Genomic DNA, 25,280 nt, shown 5'->3' on the forward strand with positions numbered 1-25,280 from the left:
TATGGTTATACATGTTTTTATACTTGTGTTTTGTTTTTATAGTTTATACCCCTGACGCAGCCTGAGGGCGAAACGTGGCCACGTCGGGTATTGTTCCAATAAATGCATTTGATTCCACTGCTTTGTTGTTTTTTATCTACTGTTTTGTAAGCAGTTGTGTGCCTTTTTGTTTTTTTTTTTTTTTTTTTTTTTTTTTTGTTCGGGAAGTTAGTTTGTGCATACGCGGTGCTGTATGCACGCCAGAAGGCTCTAGAGAATTTTTATTTTTTGCTATGTTTTTATGCCAATTCCCGGGACGATGCGGATCGTCGACCCATGTGTGACAATAATTCAGCCTGCTTGTCCTCGGAGAATCAATTTACCATGATAAACACCTGTTCTAAACTAACTTGCCCATGTTAACTTCTGCTACTAGCAAAGTGATGTGAAAGTTTTGACATCCATTGGAAACTCACCTTGCCCTCATGGTTGGGGCATGACAGTGGCTTCCCTGTAGCGTTGCTCACAGAATCTAGCATCACCGAGTCTTCACGGCTGCACTCTGGGTTACGCTGGAGCACTTCCATCAAGTTGGTAATAAAAAAATTATTTTGCAAAGCAGATACACCTTTTTCAGGCAAAATGGATGTTTGACGGCACACAGGGCAGGAGAGCGTTAAACTCTGGGGTGGGATATAGTTCTGGAGACACCTGGGACAGAAGATAAAAATGGCAGGGTCAGGACACATTCATAGGTGGAGCACACAAATCAGGTGTAAGAAAAAAAAAAGACACACCCCATGCAACAAACAAGAGAATGGAAAGAATATGGTAGCCCACAGAGAGAAGGGAAACAGATCAGCACTATACACTTTGAAAACCATAAAAGAGACGTAGGGAGAATACAGAGAGAGAGAGAAAAAGAGACCCGTACCATGTAACTGGTGAGAGGACAAAACAGACAGGATGTGGGGAGAGAGCGAGAGGGAGCCCAGCATCACATAAGTGAGACAACAGAATAGAAAGGACACGTGGGCCGATGATCACAAACCGCATGGGAAATGCGGGATCTGGCTCTCTGCAATGCCGCTAGTGCTTCCTGTGCCAGGCCCGCCTCCTCTGATATAAACATTCAGGACTGGCACAAGAAGCACTAGCATCTCCCATGGTTGTTTATTAGCGCGGGCCTGGTGGAAGTGCACGGGAGGGAGGAAGTGAGACTGCAGTGGATGGGAGGGGAGAGGGACATAGAAAAAAAAATTAGGCCATACTGGGTGGGTGCGGAAGGAGAGAACCTAAGAACAGCAATAATGGATCAGACCAATGGTCCATCTAGCCCCGTATCCTGTTTCTAAGAGTGGCCAATCCAGATCACAAGTACCTGGCAGAAACCCAAACAGTAGCATGATCCCATGCTACCAATACTAGGGTAAGCAGTGGCCGCCTCATGCTTGTCTCAATAGCAGACCATTGTTGATTAGTATGGGCTTTTACTACTACTACTAATCATTTCTATAGTGCAACTAGTGGCTTTTACCCACTCATCCCTGAGTTTGGCTGAGCTGGTATTCAAACCCACAACCTTGTGTTCTAGATGCAAATTCTGCACCTATAAAGGAGAGAGAAATAAAAAGATGGGGCAATACTGGATAAAAGAGTGTGTGTGTGTGGGGGGGGGGGGGGCAAAGGCTATGGGCTGTGTGGGGACAGAGAAACTGGGCAAGACTGGATAGATGGGGAGGGAGAGAGAAACTTCTCCTCCTCCCCCATTCTCTATTTCTGTGGATAACACTCTCATCCTTCCTGTCTCATCAGCTTGTAACCTTGGGGTCATCTTCAACTCCTCCCTCTCCTTCTCTGCACATATTCAACAGACTGCTAAAACCTGTCGTTTCTTTCTCTATAATATCAGCAAAATTCGCCCTTTCCTTTCTGAGCACATTACCAGAACCCTCATCCATGCTCTTATCATTTCTCGCTTAGACTATTGCAACTTGCTTCTCACAGGTCTCCCACTTAGCCATCTCTCTCCTCTTCAATCTGTTCAAAATTCTGCTGCACGACTAATATTCCGCCAGTGTCGTTATGCTCATATTAGCTCTCTCCTCAAGTCACTTCACTGGCTTCCTATCCGTTTCCGCATACAGTTCAAACTCCTCTTATTGACCGATAAGTGCATTCACTCTGCAGCTCCTCAGTACCTCTCCACTCTCATCTCTCCCTACATTCCTCCCCAGGAACTCCGTTCACTGGGTAAATCTCTCTTATCTGCACCCTTCTCCTCCATCGCTAACTCCAGACTCCGTTCCTTTTATCTTGCTGCACCATATGCCTGGACTAGACTTCCTGAGCCGGTACGTCAAGCTCCATCTCTGGCCGTCTTCAAATCTAAGCTAAAAGCCTACCTTTTTGATGCTGCTTTTAACTCCTAACCCTTATTCACTTGTTCAGAACCCTTATTTTATCATCCTCACCTTAATTTTCCCTTATCTCTTGTTTGCCCTGTTTGTCTGTCCTAATTACATTGTAAGCTCTGTCGAGCAGGGACTGTCTCTTCATGTTCAAGTGTACAGCGCTGTGTACGTCTAGTAGCGCTATAGAAATGATAAGTAATAGTAGTAGTAGAAACGAGGAAAGACTGGATGGGAGGAAAGGAGAGAGAGATAGTATGAAAGTGTGACAGAGAGAGATGGGGAGATAATCTTCTGAGATCTTCCCAGGTCAATTTGCAGAATATTTATTGTGAAAGGTTCTCTCTTTGCTTGGTTTGTCAGCTGTAAGTATTTCTCAGATTGATAAGTGGCTTTCTGAGCATAAGCTTTTTTTTTTTTTTTTTTAAACCTGGTAAAATGTGAAGCTCTTTGGATTTCAACCTCACAAGCTTTCCAGTTTGTGCCTCAGATTCAAAGTTGACCGATATCTTATAACCTCTTTGGGAGTAATTTGGGACTCTAAACTTTCTTTTGTGCCTTATATTTCAAAGGACATTTTTTTTCTTCTTAAAGAAGATTAGATTCCTGAGGTGTTGTTTTTGCATATGTGGGTCATAACATGGATAGATTACTGTAATTCTTTGTTGGAGGGATATCCACAAGTGCAATTGAATTGCTTGCAGGAAGTGAAAAATAAGCTATAAAGTTATTATATAATGCTTTGGTAAGAGATCATGTAATGCTGTTGCTAAGGGAACAAACGCCTAGGAAATAATAGTATCCACCCTATATATAATCAACTCTTCTCTCTCTTGCTTTATCAAGGACCTCAATGGTGTCACTGAAAGACTCAATACTTCATTGCCCTTAATCTTTTCACACACCCACCACAAAGGTCCCCTATATTCCTTAATTATTCATTCATTCTTTATTTATTTGAAACTTTTCTAAACCGCAGAGCATATTCAAAAGCATGGATTAATGAAACATGGATTTATTGAAGGAAAATCTTGCCTCACCAATCTACTACATTTCTTTGAAGGGGTGAACGACCATGTGGATAAAGGTAAGCCGATCGATATTGTGTATCTGGATTTTCAAAAGGTGTTTGACAAAGTACCTCATGAAGGATTCCAAAGAAAATTGGAAAGTCATGGGATAGGAGGTAGTGTTGTATTGTGGATTAAAAACTGGTTAAAGGATAGAAAACAGAGAGTAGGGTTAAATGGTCAGTATTCTCAAAGGAGAAGGGTAGATAGTGGGGTTCCCCAGGGGTCTGTGCTGGGACTGCTCCTTTTGAACATATTTATAAATGATCTAGATATGGGAATAACTAGTGAGGTAAGTAAATTTGCCAACGACAAAGTTATTCAAAGTTGTTAAATTGCAAGAGGATTGTGAAAAATTGCAAAACGACCTTATGAGACTGGGAGACTGCGCATCCAAATGGCACATGATGTTTAATATGAGCAAGTGCAAAGTGATGCACGTGGGAAAGAGGAACTTGAACAATAGTTACGTGATGCAAGGTTCCGCGTTAGGAGTCTAGCTACGTGATGCAAGGTTCCGCGTTAGGCGTCACCGACCAGGAAAGGGATCTAGCAGCACACTGAGCAGAGAATTTCAACGTATCATCAACAACGACACCAAGATCCCTTTCTTGGTTGATGTCTCCTAACATGGAACCTTGCATTATGTAGCTATAGTTCGGGTTCCTCTTAAACACATGAATCACTTTGCACTTGCTCACATTAAACGTCATCTGCCATTTAGACGTCCAGTCTCCCAGTCTCGTAAGGTCCTCTTGTAATTTTTCACAATCTTCTCATGATTTAATAACTTTGAATAACTTTGTGTCATCAGCAAATTTAATTACCTCAGTAGTTACTCCCATCTCTAGATCATTTATAAATATGTTAAAAAGCAGCGGTCCGATGGCGACGGTCTGAGCAGCTTAAGCGGACACACTCAGAGTTTGCAGCAGCTGACTCTTGTGAGAGCGTCTTACCTGTCTATCGATGGGGAAGAGGAGAGGCAAAGTCCGGGAGGCTCCCGGGCGGAACGCCCCAGCTACTCCAGATGACGCTGGAGCAATTCCGAGTTTTCTCCGTTCCTGAGTTGGCGTCTACTCCTTCAGCCGAAGCTGGCGCTTTGACGCTAGACGGCAGTGGAGACGGGGCTTCCCTGAGCCCCGTCAAGCGTGCGGCACCTCCACAACCCGGAAGAGAAGCTCTAAGTGCGAGCCCTATCGCCACAATCCTAGGAGGAATACAAGGCGAACAGGGAGGGAGCCAGCACGAGAGGACATCTGGAGCCGATAAGCAGGAGGGACCGAGACTATCATCTACTCACGTTGTTTCTAAAACAGTGAGTATCCTGGAGCAAGCCTCCAAGGCCCCTCTTCCGGAGTTTTTAGTGGGAATGGTAGTGAAACCTGCCGTAGTGACTTTGGAGTCACTATGGGACTGAACCTCTACAACCCAATCTGCATTACAAGCTCTAGTTTTGAAAAATATGGAGACAATTAAAGCACTTTCGGAGACTGCGTTAAATCAAATACAAACTTGTGAACTCCAGGCTTCGGAGGTTAAGAAATTGTCAGAAAAAACTGAAAAACTTGCACTGGTGGAACAAACTTTAATTAAGGACAAAAACTTCACTTTAAGACGCCTGGAGCATTTGGAAAATTATTCTAAGAGATTGACTTTACGTTTCATAAATTTTCCTAGATCCCCTTTAATACTTCCAATCCAGATGGTTAGAAAATATTTAATAGAAGCTCTGGGAATGCCTGAGAATTCATTGCCACCTATAACCCGTGCTTATTATATACAAGTGGATGGGAATATCCCAGAAAATTTACAGAGGCAAGATGCAATGAATCTCACGGCATTCCTCGAGTTTTCTCTTGAGGTTATAACCCAAAGGACCACTTTACTGGTCACATTTGCGTTGGAAATAGATAGAGACGCTGTGCACAAACTTTCTTGGAGACACTTGGATTCGCTGTTTTTGGGTTCAAAAGTTAGAGTATTTCCTGACTTATCCAGGGAAACTCAGAGGAGACGCAAGATGTTCTTATTGTTACGCCCTAGGGTAATAGCAATTGGGGCAGACTTTCTTCTCAGATTCCCATGTATATGTAGAATAAAATTTCAACTTAAACAATATCAATTTTTTGAACCAAAACAGCTGGAGGACTTTATAATAAGCAGAGAAGAGGTCAGAGTACAGGTTTAGTCTCATATGTAACACTGTATGGCAGATTAGAGTAAGCCACTCAGGAATTAAGCTGCTTTTTTTCCCCCCCTTTTGTGAAATTGCTTAAGATTTAAGTATAGATATTTCTTTTTTCTTGGATCAATTACTTAAATTTGTGGGCGATAGTTGAGTACCCTTGAGGTCGATTATATGTGTATATTAAATGATGATTTTTCTTTTGGTGTATTTTCACTCATAAGAATATATTATGAATGTTAAAAATTAATAAATAAAGAATTTTTTTTTAAAAAGCAGCGGTCCCAGCACAGACCCCTGAGGAACCCCAATATCTACCCTTCTCCATTGAGAATACTGACCATTTAACCCTACTCTCTGTTTTCTATCCTTTTAACCAGTTTTTAATCCACAATAGGACACTACCTCCTATCCCATGACTCTCCAATTTCATCTGGAGTCTTTCATGAGGTACTTTGTCAAACGCCTTTTGAGCCTGCAAACAGGTGGGAAAATGTGGGATACAAATGTAACAAATAAATAAAATCCAGATACACAATATCAACCTGCTCGCCTTTATCCACATGTTTGTTCACCCCTTCAAAGAAATGTAATAGATTGGTGAGGCAAGACTTGCCTTCACTAAATCCATGTTGGCTTTGTCTCATTAATCCATGCTTTTGAATATGCTCTGTAATTTTGTTCTTTATAATAGTCTCTACCACTCTGCCCCGCACCGACGTCAGGCTCACAGGTCAATCATTTTCCGGATCCCCTCTGGAACCTTTTTAAAATATCGGCGTTACATGGGCTTCCCTCCAATCTTCCGGTACCCCGCTTGATTTTAAAGATAAATTACATATTACTAACAATAGTTCCACCAGTTCGTTTTTCAATTCTATTAGTACTCTGGGATGAATACCATCAGGTCCAGGACATTTGCCAATCTTTAATTTGTCAGATTGCCCCATTACATACTCTAGATTTATAGAGATTTCATTCAGTTTCTCCAACTCATCAGCTTCGAATACCATTTCTGGCACTGATATCTCTCCCAAATCTTCCTCCGTGAAGACTGAAGCAAAGAATTTATTTAATCTCTCCGCTATGGCTTTGTCTTCCCTGATCGCCCCTTTTACCCTGGGGTCTTGTAGCAGTCCAACTGATTCTTTTACCGGCTTCTTCCTTTTTAAATACCTAAAAAATTTTTTACTATGTGTTTTTGCCTCCGTATCAGCGCTTTGCATTTGACTTGACATTCCTTATGCTGTTTGTTATTATTTTCAGTTGGTTCCTTCTTCCATTTTCTGAAGGATTTTCTTTTAGCTCTAATAGCTTCCTTCACCTTACTTTTTAACGACGTTGGCTGTTTGGCCTTCCTCCCTCCTTTTTTAATATATAGAATATATTTGGCCTGGGCTTCCAGGATGGTATTTTTGAACAGCATTCACGCCTGATGTAAAGTTTTGACTCTCGCAGCTGCTCTAAGGTTTTTTTTTCACCGTTCTTCTCATTTTATCATAGTCTCCATTTTGAAAGTTTTTTTTCCACTTTAAATTTTTATTATAATAATTTTGTAAGTCAACTTTCAGAAAGAGCACATCCTGCTCATTCGTGCCCACACGGGGGCTAACAATTTCTAGATTAATACAGCACACTCAAGCTTATCAGCTAGTTGAACTCCTCTACATTATTTGTTATATAATTAGTCCCTAAAACAACTTCCACACCTCAAATTGACTGTGCACCAATAATATGCGCCACCCCCACCTCCCAACCCTCCAACCTCTTTCGGCCCCTTCATAACTTGAGAATGCCCCTTGGTTCTTTGAAGAACGCTCTCTCACCCCCTCCCCCCTTAACCTTCCCCCTCCAAGCCTATCAACATCCTCTAATTCTCCATCCTAAATGCGTAGTAATCGCTGTTGGAATCGAGCCCACCCACCCTTATGTCGCAGAACCCCCTCCCTGCAATAAGCCGTAAGGCGCTCCATTTGTATTAACTGACCCAATTTGCATTTCCAATCACCCAATGTCGGGGGGGGGGGGGGTCTACCTTCTTCCAATGCTGTGCTATAAGGCACTTGGCTGCTGCCAACCCCCATCGCAGCCATTTGCTCTCCTCCCAAGAATCCCACTCGTTATACCAACCAAAGAGGCATACCACAGGACTACACACCAATGATGATTCAATCAATATTACTAACGTTTTCATAATGGCCTGCCAGAAGGGATTCACTCTTGGGCAGGTCCACCATATATGTAGAAAAGAACCCAGCTGGGATTTACACCTCCAGCATATGTCTGATGTACCAGGGTACATCCGCTTCAATCTCTCAGGTGTGTAATACCATCTGGATAAGACTTTATATGCATTTTCCTGCACCAAAACACATACCGAAGATTTCTGAACCTCCCCACAATTAACTTCCCACTCCTGATCAGAAAAACAGCAATTTAAATCTTCCTCCCAGGCCCCCTGAAAACCAAAATGGTCTGGGATCACATCCCCTAAAAAATGTATATATCACTGATATTGGTCGGGGCACCCTCCTCAACAAAAGCCACAGGTTTTCCAGACTTTCCAGCTCTTGAGGGTTCTCCCCCCTCCAACCCAGTGTCCCCATAAAGTGTTGAATCTGTAAACAGGAAAAAATATCTCCCCCGGGCAGGCCATACATGGAGCACAGTGTATCAAAACTCTTCATCTTAGCCCCCTGCAGCACAGCTCGGAAATTCAATATACCCATTTGTTCCCACCGCACAAATATGGCATTTTCTCTCCTAGCCCCAGATTTTGGCTCCCATCGCAAAGACGTAAGTGTAGATACCCTATCAATCTTGCCCCATTTCCTCCACACTTCTCCCCACAGTTCCACCCAGATGCCTCACAAATGGATTTGTATCCCAGCCAAAATCACTCCCACTCCTTCAGTAGTCCACAAGTAGGAACTCATTGGCCTATGAGGGCTATACGACTGCTCCACCTGACTAGCGGGCATTGTTTTCCCCCTCTCCCAGTCTATAATCATCTGCAGTTGGGCAGCAAAATAATACCACTCAATACTGGGCACCGCTCTACCCCCCCTCTCAGGAGCCCCCCACGATACATGTCCTGCCAAACGGGGATCTCTGCCCTCCCAAATAAACTGTGACAAAAAACCCTGCAGTTGTTTAAGTGTCTGCCTCGGAACCGCCACTGGCAGTGACTGAAACAGAAATAACAATCTAGGCAGCATATTCATCTTCACCACTGCCGTGCGCCCCCACCAGGAAAGCCACAACCCCTTCCATCGGGATAACTTCACCCGAATTTGGTCCACGATCGTCCCATAAACTATACACCCTTCTCAGATCCCTGGGAATCTGAATCCCCAAATATCGAATGTGATCCTCGGCCCATTTGAAAGCAAACAGTGCTCTCAATCTACTCTCTTCCATGTGGGTTAGAGAAATCTCCAATAGCTCACTTTTATCCATATTAACCTTAAACCACCATATCTTTCAAATTCCCCAAGGATCTCCAACACCATAGGTAGCGTCTGCTCCGAATCCACCACATAAAGAAGCACATCATCCACAAACAACACAATACGATGTTCCATACCCCCCCACCCCTAATACCCCGAAAATCTGGATGTTGACATATAATTTCTGCTAATGGCTCTATGTGCAGTGCAAATAGAAGGGGTGACAAGGGCCTAGTCCCCCTACCAATTGGAAAAAAAGATGTATATCCCCCATTAATATTAAGATATGCCTTCGGATCTGCATATAAGGCTGCCAGCCAGGTACCAAAATTATCTCCAAGGCCCATGCGGTTCATTGCTGCTCGCAAAACCCTCCAACTGACCCAGTCAAAAGCCTTTTCTGCGTCTATGGCTAACACAGCTGTACTAGACCGGGATCTTTGTGCCTCCCATATTAAATGGAGAGTACGCCTTATATTATCCCCTACCTGCCTCTTTGGGATAAATCCAGATTGATCTATATGAATCAATTTCGGCAGTACCCTAGCCAATCTGTTAGCCAGGATCTTAGCCACTATCTTTGCGTCCACATTCAGAGTGAAACAGGTCTATATGAACCACAAACCAGTGGGGTCTTTCCCAGGTTTAGGCAGGACCGTTACCCCAGCCTCAGACATGGATACCTGGAGCCCACTGCCCTCCAAAATGCCATTTACCCCACTCGCACCAATAAATCTCCCAGGTCCTCCACAAAACACTTGTAAAACCTCACTGAGTATCCATCTAATCCCGGGGCCTTTCCATTAGGAAAGCCTTTTTATCACCCCCTCTACCTCCCCTAGTCTAACAGGTTCCCCAAGCTGAGCCCTTTCAGATTCATCCAATCGTTGTAATGGAACCTGATCCAAATAACGAGCTAAATCTGCAGCTGATGCACCCTCAGAGGCACTATATAAGTCTTGGTAATATTGCACAAAGCATTTTCCAATATCTGAGTCAGCATGGTGCCAACCTCTTCCACCATCTTTCAACTTTTGGATAAGGGAGCGCCCTCTCCTTGCCCTTAAATAATGGGCCAACATTGCACTTGATTTATTGGCGAACTCAAAATACTGCTGCTTTAGCTTAGTTCTCATGAAATCAACGTCTGCCATCTGCAATTGTGCTAGTTCCCCTCTCTCTTGTTTAAGGTCTTCCCATATCTGTGGTGTAGGGTTTCGTTTGTGCAGCTTTTCTAAGTGTAATAACCGCATATGCAAAGTTAGCGAGTGTTGTCCTTTTTCCCTTTTCTTGCGCAATCCCCACTTAATCAAGGCCCTCCGCACCACTACTTTCAACGCATCCCATAACATCCCGTCAGTTACTTCCCCATTATCATTAAAGCAACAGAACTCTTGAATATTAAGCTTAATATCTTCCTTCACTTTCTCATCACCTAGCAGTGACTCATTAAGTCTCCAGACTCCTTGTTGCCTGCAATGACCCAGCCCAGTTAGTTTAATCCACATTGGCGCATGATCAGAAACACAAATTGTCTATCTCAGCCGCCTCCACCATATGCCATCCATTACGATGCACCCAGAACCCATCTATAAGGGAATAGGTCTGCACTGCATGCGAGTAAAAGGTGTAGTTCCGCTGCACCCCATGTAGCAACCTCCAATAATCCACCACTTCCAACCCCTTCATAAATTGCAGCATGCCTTCCGCCCAGAACCACTCTGCTGCCCTCCTCCTGTCGAATGGTCTAACCTTGTATCCAGGGCGAGATTAAAATCTCCCCTACCACTACCTGCCCTCCCACAAATTCCAGAATCTCTCCTTTTAATGTTTGAAAGAATTTCTTCTGCCCCACATTCAGTGCATAAATATTGATCAATGTCAGCTCTTTGTCCTGCAACCACCCTCTAAGGGCCACACACCGCCCACTAGTATCTCGAAACACCTTTTTAATCACAATCCCACAATTTTGTCTTATCAATAAGGCCACTCCCCCCATCCTCTTTGGTCCTTCTCCCTGATGTACCACCACTTCCCGAAAAGGTCTACGATGCAGCATGTGAGTATCTCTTGGTCTTAAGTGTGTTTCTTGTAAAAACGTTACGTCCCACTTCAGCCTGCTCAACTCCTTAAATACTCTACTGTGCTTCCCCTGATTATTGAGCCCGTTCACATTCCATGTACCCACCAGTAAGGCCTTCCCCCCCCTCACCCCGTCCCCTTCCCCTCCCCCCAGCCAATCCCCGTCCCTCCCCCTCCCTTTAGCCAATCTCTCTATCAGTAGATCAGCCATCCCACGAGGAATAAACGCACTGTCCTGGGCTTTGGCCTCACAACAGTTCATCCCCTGCCCTCCTGTCACCCCACACTCCCCTACATCCGCTACATTCACTGAACCGTTACCCTCCTGTCTAGCATCCCTCCACCCTTCCACCCCCGGACCCACACAATTATATTTCCCACACCCAAAATCCCTCCAATTCAAGCTCTCAGCTCACCCCTCACAATGTTCCACATGCTCCCGTGCTTCCACTCTCACCAGGGTGCCATGCCTACCCTTCCCTCTCCCCACCCGACCCCCTATGCATAGCACTCCTTGAAATGGTTGCTTATCCGCATAATGTCCTCAGCGAATTAATCAATCTGTTGCCAGTCCACTTAAGTCTGTTTTCCTTCAGGAAGCCTGCTTATCAGATTTCTTTCCCCGATCCACCACCGTCTGCCACGATGAATCTGTTCTCGGTTCCTTGGCAGTCTCCAGTAACTCCGTCTGCACTGGAACACCTTTACACCCCAAAGATCGCAATGTTGACCAGGCATCACCCGGGGTCTTTACTTTGCACAACTTCCCATCCACCATTAGCCACACCGCAAAGGGGAATAGCCACCTGTAGCGGATGCCCCTTGACCTCATGAATATCATGACTTCTCTAAAGGATCAACACTTTTGTAAAGTAGTCCATGCCAGATCTTGAAACACTCCAATCTTGAAGTTCTTCCAAAGAATCTCCTTTTCCTGCCTCGCTTTAGACAATATCTGCTCCTTCATGGGAAAATCAGCAAAACACACTACAATGTCCCTTGGGTTGGAATCTCGCTGCAGGCCAGCCACCCTGTGCGCTCTCTGGATGTGGAGGTCCAGTAATTGACCCCCTTCCTCGGAATTCAATATGTACCCACACAGCACTCGAATCACTGCTTCACAGTTGCTGAACTTATCTAAGTCTGGGATTCCTTTAAATCTCAAATTATTTTGGTGTGACCTATTCTCTAGATCTTCCAACTGCTCCTTTAGTTGTTGCACTTCCACTGTGTCAGCATTCACTACTTTATGGAGTTTTCCCATGTCCTGCTTAAGAGTCTCCATCCCCTCCTCCACCTCACCGACACTCGTTCCCAGGTCGCGGATTTCAGCCCTAATTTCTCTCAGGGCATTTTGGACATCCTTTCGGACCCCTGCCAGATCGGCCTTCAAGTCCTGAAACCAACTCACCATATGCGATTTAGTAACCTCACCAGAGTCCTCCAGTCCTTCCTCAGCATGCTCCTCCTCAGCTACAGCTGGAATTGCCGCCATCTTGGACTCGCTCCACTCTGGCCCTGCAGAGACCGCCAGCATTTTTTTGTTTTGTTCCGTCGTGAAACGGAATCACTTCAGTCCCTTCTTCGGCGGCATAGCTCAGGGACCTCTCCCCTGTGATCCAAGCTTCGAGATGCTGCTCAAAACCACGGGATTTGCTCACTTTTAACAGCACCCCAACGAAGCTCCGCGTTCAAGCTGCCATCCCGGTCCGTGACGTCACTTCTTCCATCTCCTTTATGAAAGTTAAACGCTAACGTACTGGATTTCCTGATTATACTTACCCCAAAGCTAATATGAAATCTGATCATATTATGATCAGTATTATCAAGCGGTCCCATCATCATTACCTCCCGCACCAGATCATGCGCTCCACTAAGGACTAGGTCTTGAATTTTTCCTTCTCTTATCTCAAAAAAGATATAGTGGAATTAGAAAAAGTACAGATAAGGGCGACAAAAATGATAAAGGGGATGGGATGACTTCCCTATGAGGAAAGGCTGAAGCGTCTAGGAGAAGAATGGCTGAGGGGAGATATGATAGAAATCTATAAAATAATGAGTGGAATGGAACGGGTAGACGTGAATCGTTTGTTTACTCTTTCCAAAAATACTAGGACTAGGGGGCATGCGATGAAGCTACAAAGTAGTAAATTTAATACCAATCGGAGAAGCTTTTTCTTCACTCAACGTGTAACTAAACTCTGGAATTTGTTGCCGGAGAATGTGGTAAAGGCAGTTAGCTTAGCGGGTTTTAAAAGGGTCTGGACGGCTTTCTAAAGGAAAAGTCCATAAACCATTATTAAATTGACTTGGGGAAAATCCACAGCTTTTTTCTGGGATGAGCAGCATAAAATGTATTGAGCTTTTTTGGAATCTTGCCAGGTATTTGTGACCTGGATTGGCCACTGTTGGATACAGGATACTGGGCTTTGATGGACCTTTGATCTGTCCCAGCATGGCAATACTTATGTACTTATACTTTGAAACCCTCTGCTGCGACAGCAAAGAAAGCAAATAGAATGTTAGGTATTATTAGGAAAGGAATGGAAAATAAAAATGAGGATGTTATAATGCCTTTGTATTGCGCCATGGTGCGACCGCTCCTTGAATACTATGTGCAATTCTGGTCCCCGCATCTCAAAAAAGATATAGTGGAATTAGAAAAGGTACAGAAAAGGGTGACGAAAATGATAACGGGGATGGGACGACTTTCCTATGAGGAAAGGTTGAAAAGGCTTGGGTTCTTCAGCTTGGAGAAAAGACGGCTGAGGGGAGATATGGTAGAGGTATATAAAATACTGAATGGAGTGGAACGAGTAGACGTGAATCGCTTGTATACTCTTTCCAAAAATACTAGGACCAGGGGTAAGCAATGAAGGTACAAAGTAGTAAATTTAAAGCGAATCGGAGAAAATATTTCTTCACTCAACATGTAATTAAACTCTGGCATTTGTCGTCAGAGAATGTAGTAAAAGCAGTTAGCTTAGCTTCCTAACAGAAAAGTCAATAAGCCATTATTAAAATGGACTTGGGAAAATCCACTGCTTATTTCTGGGATAAGCAGCATAAAATGTACTGTTTTGGGATCTTGCCAATTACTTGTAATCTGGATTAGTCACTGTTGGAAACAGGATACTGGGCTTGATGGACCTTTGGTCTGTCCCAGTATAGCAACACTTATGTACTTAAGCTGCTGAGAGAGGGACTGAATGGTGTCTGTATGTTTCTTGAAGTCTTCAACCTCCTCCATCTTGTCCCCAAAAAGATTATCTCCTCAGCACGGAATGTCTGCTAACCTCTCCTGAACCACTGGTTCCAGGTCAGACACACATAGCTATGAGAGTCTGCATATCTCCACTCTCATAGTGGATGCAATATCAAAGGTGTCATAAGCACCCCTGGCCAGATATTTCCTGCATTCCAGCTGCTTGCTGGCCATCTGATGAAGCTCAACGGCCTGTTCCTAAGGGACAGAGTCCACGAAACTGAGCGAATTGCGCACCAAAAACTTTAAGTATATGCTTGTGTAGAGCTGGGTAGGACTGGATGCAGTTAATGAGCATTGAGGCCTGATAAACTTTTCTCCCAAACAAATCCAAAGTCTGAACCTCTCTACCTGGGGGAGCAGAGGCATGAGTCCTGGAACTTCTGGCTCGCTTCAGAGCAGATCTGACCACTAGAGAGTGGCGAGGCAATTGTGCCCTCTCAAATCTAGGAGCTTTCTGGATACAATACTGAACATCTACTTACTTTGGTGCAACATGTACTAAGAGGAGAGATTCCCAATTCTTCATCAATGCATCTTTAAGTATAGAGGTTACAGTTCCATTGCACCCTTCCTTAGGAGAAGGTTCATAGTCCAGGACAGATCACATCTCTGCTCTAGGTTCTTCCTACATCTCCAACTAAAATGGGATGGCCAAAGAAGTCTCTCACAAAATCTGTGAATGACTCTCAGGTGCAGATTAATGCCTCACTTCAGATGGGGAGGGGTCAGAAGGGACTCCATACGACTCCCAGTGGTAGATGAACTTTGGGCAGCCATCGAGGTCAATGCTTCCGGTGCCGATGTTGATGTACTGGCCTTTGAAGAACCAAAATGTTTCTCTTGCTGAATCTGACACATTCTGTGTCTTCAACTGCATTTGTAAATAGAGAGAACAAGAATCAGGCTGGTGCTGAAGCCCCAAGGCATCCAATGCACCAATTGTGCGGGTCTGTGGCAGAAATCACCTGATTACATTGGACGCACCTTTTGATGCCACTGGGGGTCTTCCTAGACACTGCGAAAATAATTGCAGCCAAATTAAATTCCTCAATCTTGAGCATCAAAAAAGAGCAAGGCTCAAATCGAGGTCGGTGCTCAGGCCTAAACAGGGCATAAAGAACCATGCGAAAAAGAAATGAAAAGCTGAAAAACCTAATAAAATAAAGGGAAAAGGTACTGAAAATAAGTACTATGAAGAAAATGAGAGAAAGTAAGGGAAAAAACCACACAGGAAGGCACTGAAAAATTACTGTTAATACAAGCTGAAGAAAGACTACGAAGATGCGACTTTTCAGCTTTGCGGATAAAACAGATTAAGGATCCTGCACTCATGCACCAGGTGGGGAGGCATTCGTGCATGTGCGGTGGGACACTGCTAGAATTTTCTACTTGCTGTATACTGATTGCCTGCTTGTTCTAGGAGAATAGCTCTTTGTCCACATAATTCAGCAAATGGCACAAGACTGACCGTGGTTTTTGGCTCTCTAGAGGCCTAGCCCCAACTCAATGTACCCGTTCCATTTTGTAGCCAGATGGGTACGCCTAATGCTTGTGGCAGACAAGTCTCCAGCTTTGAATGCAGATCTTGTTCTTGTACCGACTCAGGTAATCCAATAATTCTCAGATTCTTTCTTCAACTGCAATTTTTCTGGTCGTCTATTCTCTCAATCAGTTGTTGATTGCGCTGTTCTAGCTCCTGCACATGTTTCTAGGCTTGCTACTGATCTTCTTATAGACCCAATCATTCCTCCTCTTGCTGTAGGCAATTGTGCGAACTGAAGCCTTCTTTTATAGCTAAAAGTCCACCTTTTTGATGCTGCTTTTAACTCCTAACCCTTATTCACTTGTTCAGAACCCTTATTTTATCATCCTCACTTTAATATTCCCTTATCTCTTGTTTGTCATGTTTGTCTGTCCTAATTAGATTGTAAGCTCTGTCGAGCAGGGACTGTCTCTTCATGTTCAAGTGTACAGCGCTGTGTACGTCTAGTAGCGCTATAGAAATGATAAGTAATAGTAGTATGTAATTGCAATAACTTGTCCTCCATCACAGCTGTCAAAGACTTGGTGAGCTCTTGAACTGCTGCTTCATGCAGAGTGAACATCGGGACACCACCCTCCGCCACCATTTTAGACTGCTTGACTCGGAGAGGAGGGGTGTCTCCCTAGAGAAGGGGAGAGATTGATAAGCTCGACTCAGGAGAGGGACCTTGGGGTGATGGTGAGGAACTCAAGGTGAAGAAACAATGCAACAGGGCGGTGGCCACAGCCAGGATTCTAGACTGCGTAGAGAGGGGTATAACCAGCAGAAGAAATGAGGTGCTGATGCCCCTGTACAAGTCGTTGGTGAGGACCCACTTGAAGCGGTTTGTCACGTCTGTGGCCGTGACCACCCTCAGACTTACCTTATTTCTGGGGGTCAGCTTCTAAGCTGGCTTCTGCCTATCCTTTCTGGCGTAGTTTTCCTTCTGTGTGCTGGCTGCTTCCAGCATGGCTCTAATTACTCCACTCTACTGCACCTGGGGGTGCTGCCTGAGTTAGCTCTACCTCTGTCTCCAGCCTGGCTCTGTTTGCTCCTCTGTGCTGCACCTAGGTATTCTAAGTCTCTCTATGTTCTGTGTGCGCTCTGCCTGCTCCTTGGTTTGTGCTCCTCTCACCCGCTGATGGCCAGAGCCAGTGACTGCCATAGTTTGTCTTGCTGTTCCTACCCGTTCCAGACTTTAGCGCAGTCTGGTCCGGTTCTTCCAGGCTGCCGGACTTGTCTCTCTTGTTTGTGCCTGGACAGCCTCCCTAGTGGCTTACTAATGGCTGCAGCTGCTCCTCAGGTGTTGAAGGGCTTTATTAATCACTTAGAGACTGCAGCCTTTGCATCGTCTAAGGTCCCTGGTATGTTAGAGTGCTCTGTGCACTGCTACCTCGTCCAGTTCAGTGTGAGTTCCTAGCGTGTGACTAGTTAGCTTGGGCATAGCTTTGCTTGTTAGCTTGTGTACAGCTTTACTAGTTCTCCTGTGTTTTGCTTAGTGTGAGTTTCTAGCTTGTGACTAGTTAGCTTGGGCATAGTTTTCTTGTTAGCTTGTGTACAGCTTTACTAGTTTTCTTGTGTTTAGCTTTCTGGTTTTCCCGTGTGTGTTTTCCTTGCTTCTGGAGCTTCAGCCCTAGTCCTGTCCGCTGCCAGTACTCCTTGCTACTGGAACTCCAGCCATAGTCTTGCTTCTTGACCTGACCATTGCCTGAATCTGACTACTCTCTGCCTGCTGTCTGACCTGACTTCTGCCTGAACCCCGATACTTGCTGCCTGCTGCCTGACCCGACTACTGCCTGAACCTGGATATTCTCTGCCTGTGGCCAGACCTGACTGTTGCCGGAACCCGGGCATTCCCTGCCTGTCTGCTTTGCTTTCACCTAGATGCCTGGGGGCACTTCTGTATCCTGATTCCTGTTGTTCCTGCTTGCTAGTTCCAGTTCCGGTTTTCCTGTAAGCCCTGCCGGCTGCCCGAACCCGAGGGCTCAACTCTCAGGGAACGGTGGCTAAGCGTAGGTGAAGCCTAGGTCCAGCGTGTTCCTGTCCAGCGTGTTCCAGTCCCGTGTGTTCCGGTCCAATGGGCTCCACTCCAGTGTGTACCAGTCCAGTAGGTTCCAGTCCAGTGCGCACCCGTCCGGTGCGTTCCTGTGTATTCCAGTGCAGAACTCCAGTCCGGGGTTCCAGTCCAGCCTTGCCTCGTCTCTGCTTTGAAGGTGACCTTGCCTGCCACTGCCGCTCCATGGTAGTGGTCCAAGGGCTCACAAACCCAGTTCTTCCAGGGAAGAAGCCTGACACGGTTCAAAGAAAAGCGACGAAAACGGTATGGGGTTTGCATAGCAAGATGTATGTGGAGAGACTTGATGACCTCAACATGTATACTCTGGAGGAAAGGAGAAATGGGGATGATGTGATATGGAGTGGCCAAGTGGTTAGGGTGGTGGACTTTGGTCCTGGGGAACTGAAGAACTGAGTTCAATTCCCACTTCAGGCACAAGCAGCTCCTTGTGACTCTGGGCAAGTCACTTAACCCTCCATTGCCCCATGTAAGCCGCATTGAGCCTGCCATGAGTGGGAAAGCGCAGGGTACAAATGTAACAAAATTAAACCACAAACAAATCTTTGAGAAGGAGATGGGAAAGAGGCAGAACTAAGGACAAAAACTGAGGATGAAGGAGGGCCAACAGACATGGGGAAGCCACTGTATGCCCTGGGATTGGTAGCATGGAATGTTGTTACTATTTGGGTTTCTGCCAGGTACTTTGTGACCTGGATTGGCCACTGTTGGAAAACAGGATACTGGACTAGATGGACCATTGGTCTGACCCAGTATGGCTATTTTTATGTTCTTATAATGTCAGGAAGCATTTTTTTTTTAAACTGAGAGGGTGGTAGATACCTGGAATGCCCTCCTGGAGGAGGTGATGGAGATGAAAACGGTAACAGAAATCAATAATGCATGTGATAAACACAAAGGAATCCTGTTTAGAAACAATGAATCCAAAAAAGCTTAGCGGAGATTAGGTGGCAACACCAGTAACTGAAAAGCAAAGTCAATACTGGGTAAACTTCTACAGTCTACTACTACTAATCATTTCTATAGTGCTACTAGACATACACAGCTCTGTACACTGGACATGAAGAGGCAGTCCCTGCTCGACAGAGCTTATCTAAATAGGACAGAAAAACAGGACAAATAAGGGAATTTCTAAGGTAGGAATGATAAAACATGGGTTGTTTCTAAGGTGATTGAGAAAGTGGTTCTGTGACAATTGATGGAATTTGTTGAGCAGTTGGATCTGTTGGATCCTCGCCAGTATGGATTTAGACCAGTGCATAGGTCTATGCCCTGATCATGGCTGAACAGCCCATCTAAATCTCAGCGAGTGGAGCTTTTCAGATGCTTCGAAGACAACTTCAGAACGAGGACCGTGCTGGGCAGACTTCTAGAACCTATGCCCTCAAAATGGCAAGGACAAATCAAGAGTCACAAAGAAGAGGGTAACAGCCTTAAAAGGTCAACAGAAACACAAAAAGCAAACACTGAGCCTTCAGGAAAAGAGAACAATGTAATCCTTTATTCCAAAAGATGACCCGAGATGGGCCATGTTTCGGCACACAAATGCCTTCCTCAAGGGTCAGAAAGGGTCCTATAGGTATAAGCATGCAAGATCATTCGAGCAATCTGGGTATATTTCCCAAAATATGCTTCAAAATGCTGTCGGTAAAGGACAAATCAAGATCAGGTATATATATGAAGTATTATATCATACCTTATGAAATACATTATCTTCAACAACCATTGTATTTAATTATCAATCTTTATTAAATGTTTAATTCAAATTATAGTCATGTTATCCATATTTTAAAACCTTTTTACACAAACCATCATCCATACCTCACGCTTACTCCCATTCACACTAAACAGAATAACTACACTTATATTGACAGTTCTAAGAATCAAATACAAATTTCATTTTCATGTTCCTCAAAAGTCATCACCAGAAACTACAATTCAGTAGTCACTCTTCTTAAAACCACAGTCCATTTTCCCAAAAGAGTTAGTAATTCAATTTTCAAGTTATTATCCACAATTCTTCTTATAAGTCAGAAATCATATCTGCTCATGTACTCCGATTAATCCTCAGTGTGTGATAACTTTAGCATAATGTTCATGCTTTATAGCTCCTATAGACTTCTTCCAAAGTCATTTTCAACATTTACTCGAGACACAAGGCTATAGATCTAGGAGTTAATCCACTTCCAATTGATAATCCTCATTCATCTGTTGTTTAGCCGTTATTTTTCACTCCCATACATCAGATCGATACTGACTCGAGGATCACATGATAATCTTATCGCTTCAATTGGTACTTGGTACTGATTTTTTCTGTTGCAGTGATATATTCATCTCAACATCAAGACCCTACACGCACATGTTTCGCTCCGTAAAGCGTCTTCAGGGGTCATCTATTTTTAAATGAACGATATATAGTTATCTATCTTATCCCTTGCTTATACATTCAAAAATGCAAACATCATCATGCTTACCGGCTACCTCAGGTTGTTGGGGACTCGAACACCAGTTGCTCGTGAAGACGCCAAAGAAGGACGTCCACACATGCTTACAGCTTACAACAGAATCTCAGTATTTAAACTCCATCAATTATATGCTGAGCCACTCTATTTCTTTATTAAGGCCACTAGGAATCACCGTGTTCCACCAGAATATTAGGCGTTGTTCCTTTCTCAATAACATTAAAGGGACATTGCCCCCTCTCTTAGATTTTACTTGACTCAATAGTACAAAACGTAACTCCTGTATAGTATGTTCCTTTAATTGCCAATGAGACACTATGGGAGCTTCTTTGTGACCAGTACGCAGATTGCTCAAATGTTGGGCAATACGAGTTTTAATTTTCCATGTGGTTTGGCCAATATACCAAAAACCACACGGACACTGAATCCCATAAACACAATTCATTGTGTTGCAATCTGAGTATCCCATCAATTTATATTTTTTTCCCATTAGTATACGGGATAACAATTTCTTGAACTTGTAATGCATATCTACAATATACACAATGATTGCACACACCATGCCCATAACCATCAGATCTATTCTGTTGTGTTCTATTCCTACTTGGATTCAAATGTTCCCCCAAATGAGTTTATCTTGTTGGGCAGACTGGATGGACCATACCTGCCGTCATCTTCTATGTTACTATGTTTTGGATCCTTTCTGCAGCATACTCAGACAGTCAGAGGGTGCATTTTGTTTAACCATGCTCCAATGTTCTTTAATCAAAAGAACCTTTATTTTCCCCTTTGTTTAAGCTGTTAAATAGGGTTTAAAACAGATCCTCGCCCAGAGCTGTTCTCTGGGATATCTGCTCACTAGCTGTCATGTGAGCCCCCTCTCAGTTAGGTCCCAGATCTGCTTCGGGTCCTATGAATCAACATTTGGCTCGAGTTGAGACTTGGAATTTAGAGTCTGGAGTTGCCCTGCAAGACGCCTGCCATGTGCTGGGAGGCTTGGCTGCCTCACTAGAGACGGTAGTGTCACTCAGCCCAGACCAACGATCTCAAATGCATAGCTCTTCTGCTCCAGTAGGATTAGCATCTCTGGCGTTGTTCATGGGAGACATGATCGTGAGAAGGGAAAATGCCATCTTAAGTGTGGAGATAGCAGTTTTGCCCAAGGACTTAACAACCAAAGGTATTCACAGAGAATGAGGAAGAAAGATCCAGGAAAGAACTGTGGTAGAACTCCAGGCTTCTCACAGTACCAACAGAAAGTCTGGGGCTGGCCCAGTTCCATCTACAGAGGTTATTGCAGTTCCTCTATTTTTACTGCCCAAGGACTTAACAACCAAAGGTATTCACAGAGGAGGAGGAAGAAAGATCCATGAAAGAACTGTGGTAGAACTCCAGGCTTCTCATAGTACCAACAGAAAGTCTAGGGCTGGACCAGTTCCATCTACAGAGGTTATTGCAGTTCCTCAATTTTTATTAGTTAAGCCTGAAGTGGGTATTATGGATGCCCTTTGGGAAGCAATTGCAGGATTAGCAAAACTTTTTGTGCCTACAAGTGAATAATTTGTCTCAGCAAATTCAAGTGCTGCAGGGAAATTTGGATTCTCAAGCTGAAGTTTTGCAACAAATTGCATTGAGGGTGGATAAAGTAGAAACTGCTTCTGACTCTTTCAAGCAATTACACATATCTATGATTTGGATTTAATTAAAGAAATAAAATGGAAAATTTAGATAACGTGACTAGGAGTGCAAACTAGGAGAAACAATCTGAAGATGAGGAAAATGTATAAATATCTTTATACATTTTCCTTATCTTCAGATTGTTTCTCCTCAAGAGATGTTTAAGAAATATCAGAAATTCCTATTGATAAAAGTGCTTCCTTGTATTACAGGTCCAACTCTCAGACCGCTCTGGTAATGGATAATGTTCCTTCACTTAATATGTGAGGCCTTAAACGGATTTTGAAGATGTCGGAATCAGAACTTGTTCCACCTACTATACTGGTGACATTTGCTTTACTGCCTGATAAGGAATGCGTTTTGAAGTTGTATGTTCGTCATTAGCACAAATTGTTTTACAATTTGAAGGTTTGCGCTTATCCCATCTCTAAGGAGACGCAGAAAAAGCGGAAGCAATTTTTGTTAAGGTGACCAGGGGTGTTGCAAATAGGCACCATTTTTTCCCTAAAATTTCCCATAAATATGTGGTCAGGTACTAGGCCCAGACACTGGTTTTCTTTTCTCCTTCTCAACTATCTATTTTCCTGGCTGCTAAGAGAGTTTCTGTAGTACTCCCTGAGTTGGTTCCTATAGCTACCTCTTAAAGTAAAGTCTCCATTAGATATATTTTCTGAGCTTGCTCTAGCTTGGTAGTCATTTTCATAACTGTGTGGTTTTCTTTGTAATACTCCTTGATACCTTGAACCTCCCCTAGTGTTTGGGACTATAAGAGATTTTTTTTTTCCCTCCCAAGTTCATAGTTTTCATATATTTTCTTTCATTTATCCTTTGCTGTACAAGATTCTTTGCTTGTTTGATAATTGTGTACGGTATAAATTAAAGAAAAAAAGCGAGACAGTGAATTTGGTAGCTCACCGACCAATCTCCGAGACTAAAGCTACCTTGCATCATCATCTGTTGAGTGGAGCATTCGTGGACAATGAACAATTTATCTAGAAGCTCTGAGCTCAAGACACACTCTTGTGTGCCTGATTATGTCCTGCTTATTGACAAAGCAATCTTGCTTACCTGTTAAAGCTATTTTCCATAGACAGCAGGGTTAATCAGGAACACAATTCTTCCTGCCTCCCTGATGGCCAGATGCTCAAAACTCTGTACAGAACAGCGCCAAGAAAAAAAAAAAAAAAAAACTTATAATGCTCAATGCTAATAGTATGCAAATCATCTGCATGCTGTTAGCGTTGAGCATTAAGAAGTGAAGGGGAAAGATTGTGCCTGTGCTATGCAGTAAGCAAAGTTCTTGTAATCATGTGCAGTCAAACTGGGGTACAGGAAGCCCTGCCTGGCTGGAGGGAAGAGGCAGTGCGGCAGAGGTTCACACAAGGAAAACAATTAATCTATTGAGAAGCTCAGCATTATTTGATGAAAAACCCTCATTAAGACTTATGAAAAAGATTTGCCTTGCATCCTCTTAATTGGGGGGCGGAATGACCATGTGGGAGGGAGGGAATCAAACATAAGAAGCTTAAAAATAAAGCTGTGTCAGCTCCGAGCTGGCGTGAGGTTTACAGTGGTAAGGGTGCCATTGTTCACAGTTGTCACGTATGTGAATGTTTCCTTGTTTGTGCTCACCTCACCCTCTGGTGGCCAGAACCCGTGGCTGCTATGGACTGTCACCCATTCCAGACTTCAACCCAGTCCAGTCCAGATCTTCCAGGCTGCCAGACTTGCTTTTCTTGTTTGTGCCTGAACAGCACCCGTAGCTGCCTTGTGATTCCTGCAGCTGAGCTTCAGAAGCCGAGGAGCTTTTTTTTATTTATTTATTTATTTATAGAAATTTATACATTTATAATCAAGCAAAATACTTGTTTGAACAGCAATACATTTCAATCATTTCAAAGAAAATATAACAAACAGATACTTATTTGAAATTTCTTGCTCAAGTCCACTTTGTGAGACAAGATTTAAAGAAATGGAATTATTTATAAACATAAATTTTCAAAGATAGAGCACTAAATGATAGCAGCCATCATTACACAGTGTTTCACATATTTAACGGGACAGAATGTTTAAATACCTCTATTTTGCCTTGAGGTAAGGAATATTGTCAGCTGTGTTGGATCAAAAAACACATACTTGTTTGCCTGGTATCTCACCACACACTTGCAAGGATATCGCAAGTAAAATGTTGCACCCAGTTGTGTTACTGCTGGTTTCATCAAAAGAAAAGATTTCCTGCGCTTTTGTGTCTCTCTGGAGATGTCGGGAAACATTTGTATTTTCTGACCAAGAAATGATTTATCTTTATTCTTAAAATACATAGACATTAACCACTGTTTGTCAGGTGCCAATGCCACTGTAATTATTAATGTTGATGGAATTACATTCTCATTGTCTGATGATTCCAATAAATCAGTGACATTTAATGGTTGTTCTTGGCCTGTTATTTTTTGATCACCTTTAACTGGAAGATAATACACTTGGGAGAAAGGAGGAATTAAATCCTCCCCTACACCTAAAATTTCCATTATATATTTTTTTAACATTTCCCTAGGAGATATAACAGTTTGTCTGGGAAAATTTATCAGACGTAAATTATTACTCCTAATATTGTTCTCAAGCAATTCAGTTTTCCTTCTTAATGATGTCAAATCTTTAATCATGACCTCCTGTTGGGTAAGCAACCTTTTCATGTCCAAATCTTTTTGTTCTTGTGTCTGTTCCAGTTTCACAATTTTTAAGTCCATATTGTTTATTTTTTCCTCTTGTTTTAACATTTCCTGGTTTAATCTATTTATTTGTGGGGTAATTGATTTCCCTAGATCTACAATCAGAGTCCACAAAGAGTCTAGAGTAACTTCTGCTGGCTTGTGTATATCAAAAGAAGAAAATGGTGGTCCTACCAGGCTCAAGTTTGCTGAATTCCCCACCGAGTTAGTTGTAATATTCGGTGTAGCCATCAAGGCTTCCTGCCCTCCGGTCAGAGGATGATCTGCCTCCCGATTGAAACCAGTCTCTCCCCTTCTGGGGGACTGATTCGAAATCGACTCTGACGGGGTGCTACAGCCCAACGGCTGAGGGGGTGGGTCCCTTGTGTC

The 25,280-nt window shown here is 43.5% G+C and overlaps 1 protein-coding gene across 1 annotated transcript in view; it reads right to left on the reverse strand.

The window, feature by feature from the left end:
- Window positions 1-25,280, reverse strand: part of TRIM3 (tripartite motif containing 3) — a 155,123-nt gene that overhangs the window by 82,144 nt on the left and 47,699 nt on the right. Inside the window, exon 3 of the mRNA XM_030199765.1 lies at window positions 456-690. Coding sequence (XP_030055625.1) covers window positions 456-690 — 235 coding nt within the window. The remainder of the gene's footprint in view (window positions 1-455; window positions 691-25,280) is intronic.

This window comes from Microcaecilia unicolor, chromosome 4 (assembly GCF_901765095.1).
Source record: "Microcaecilia unicolor chromosome 4, aMicUni1.1, whole genome shotgun sequence".
Classification (NCBI taxonomy): domain Eukaryota; kingdom Metazoa; phylum Chordata; class Amphibia; order Gymnophiona; family Siphonopidae; genus Microcaecilia; species Microcaecilia unicolor.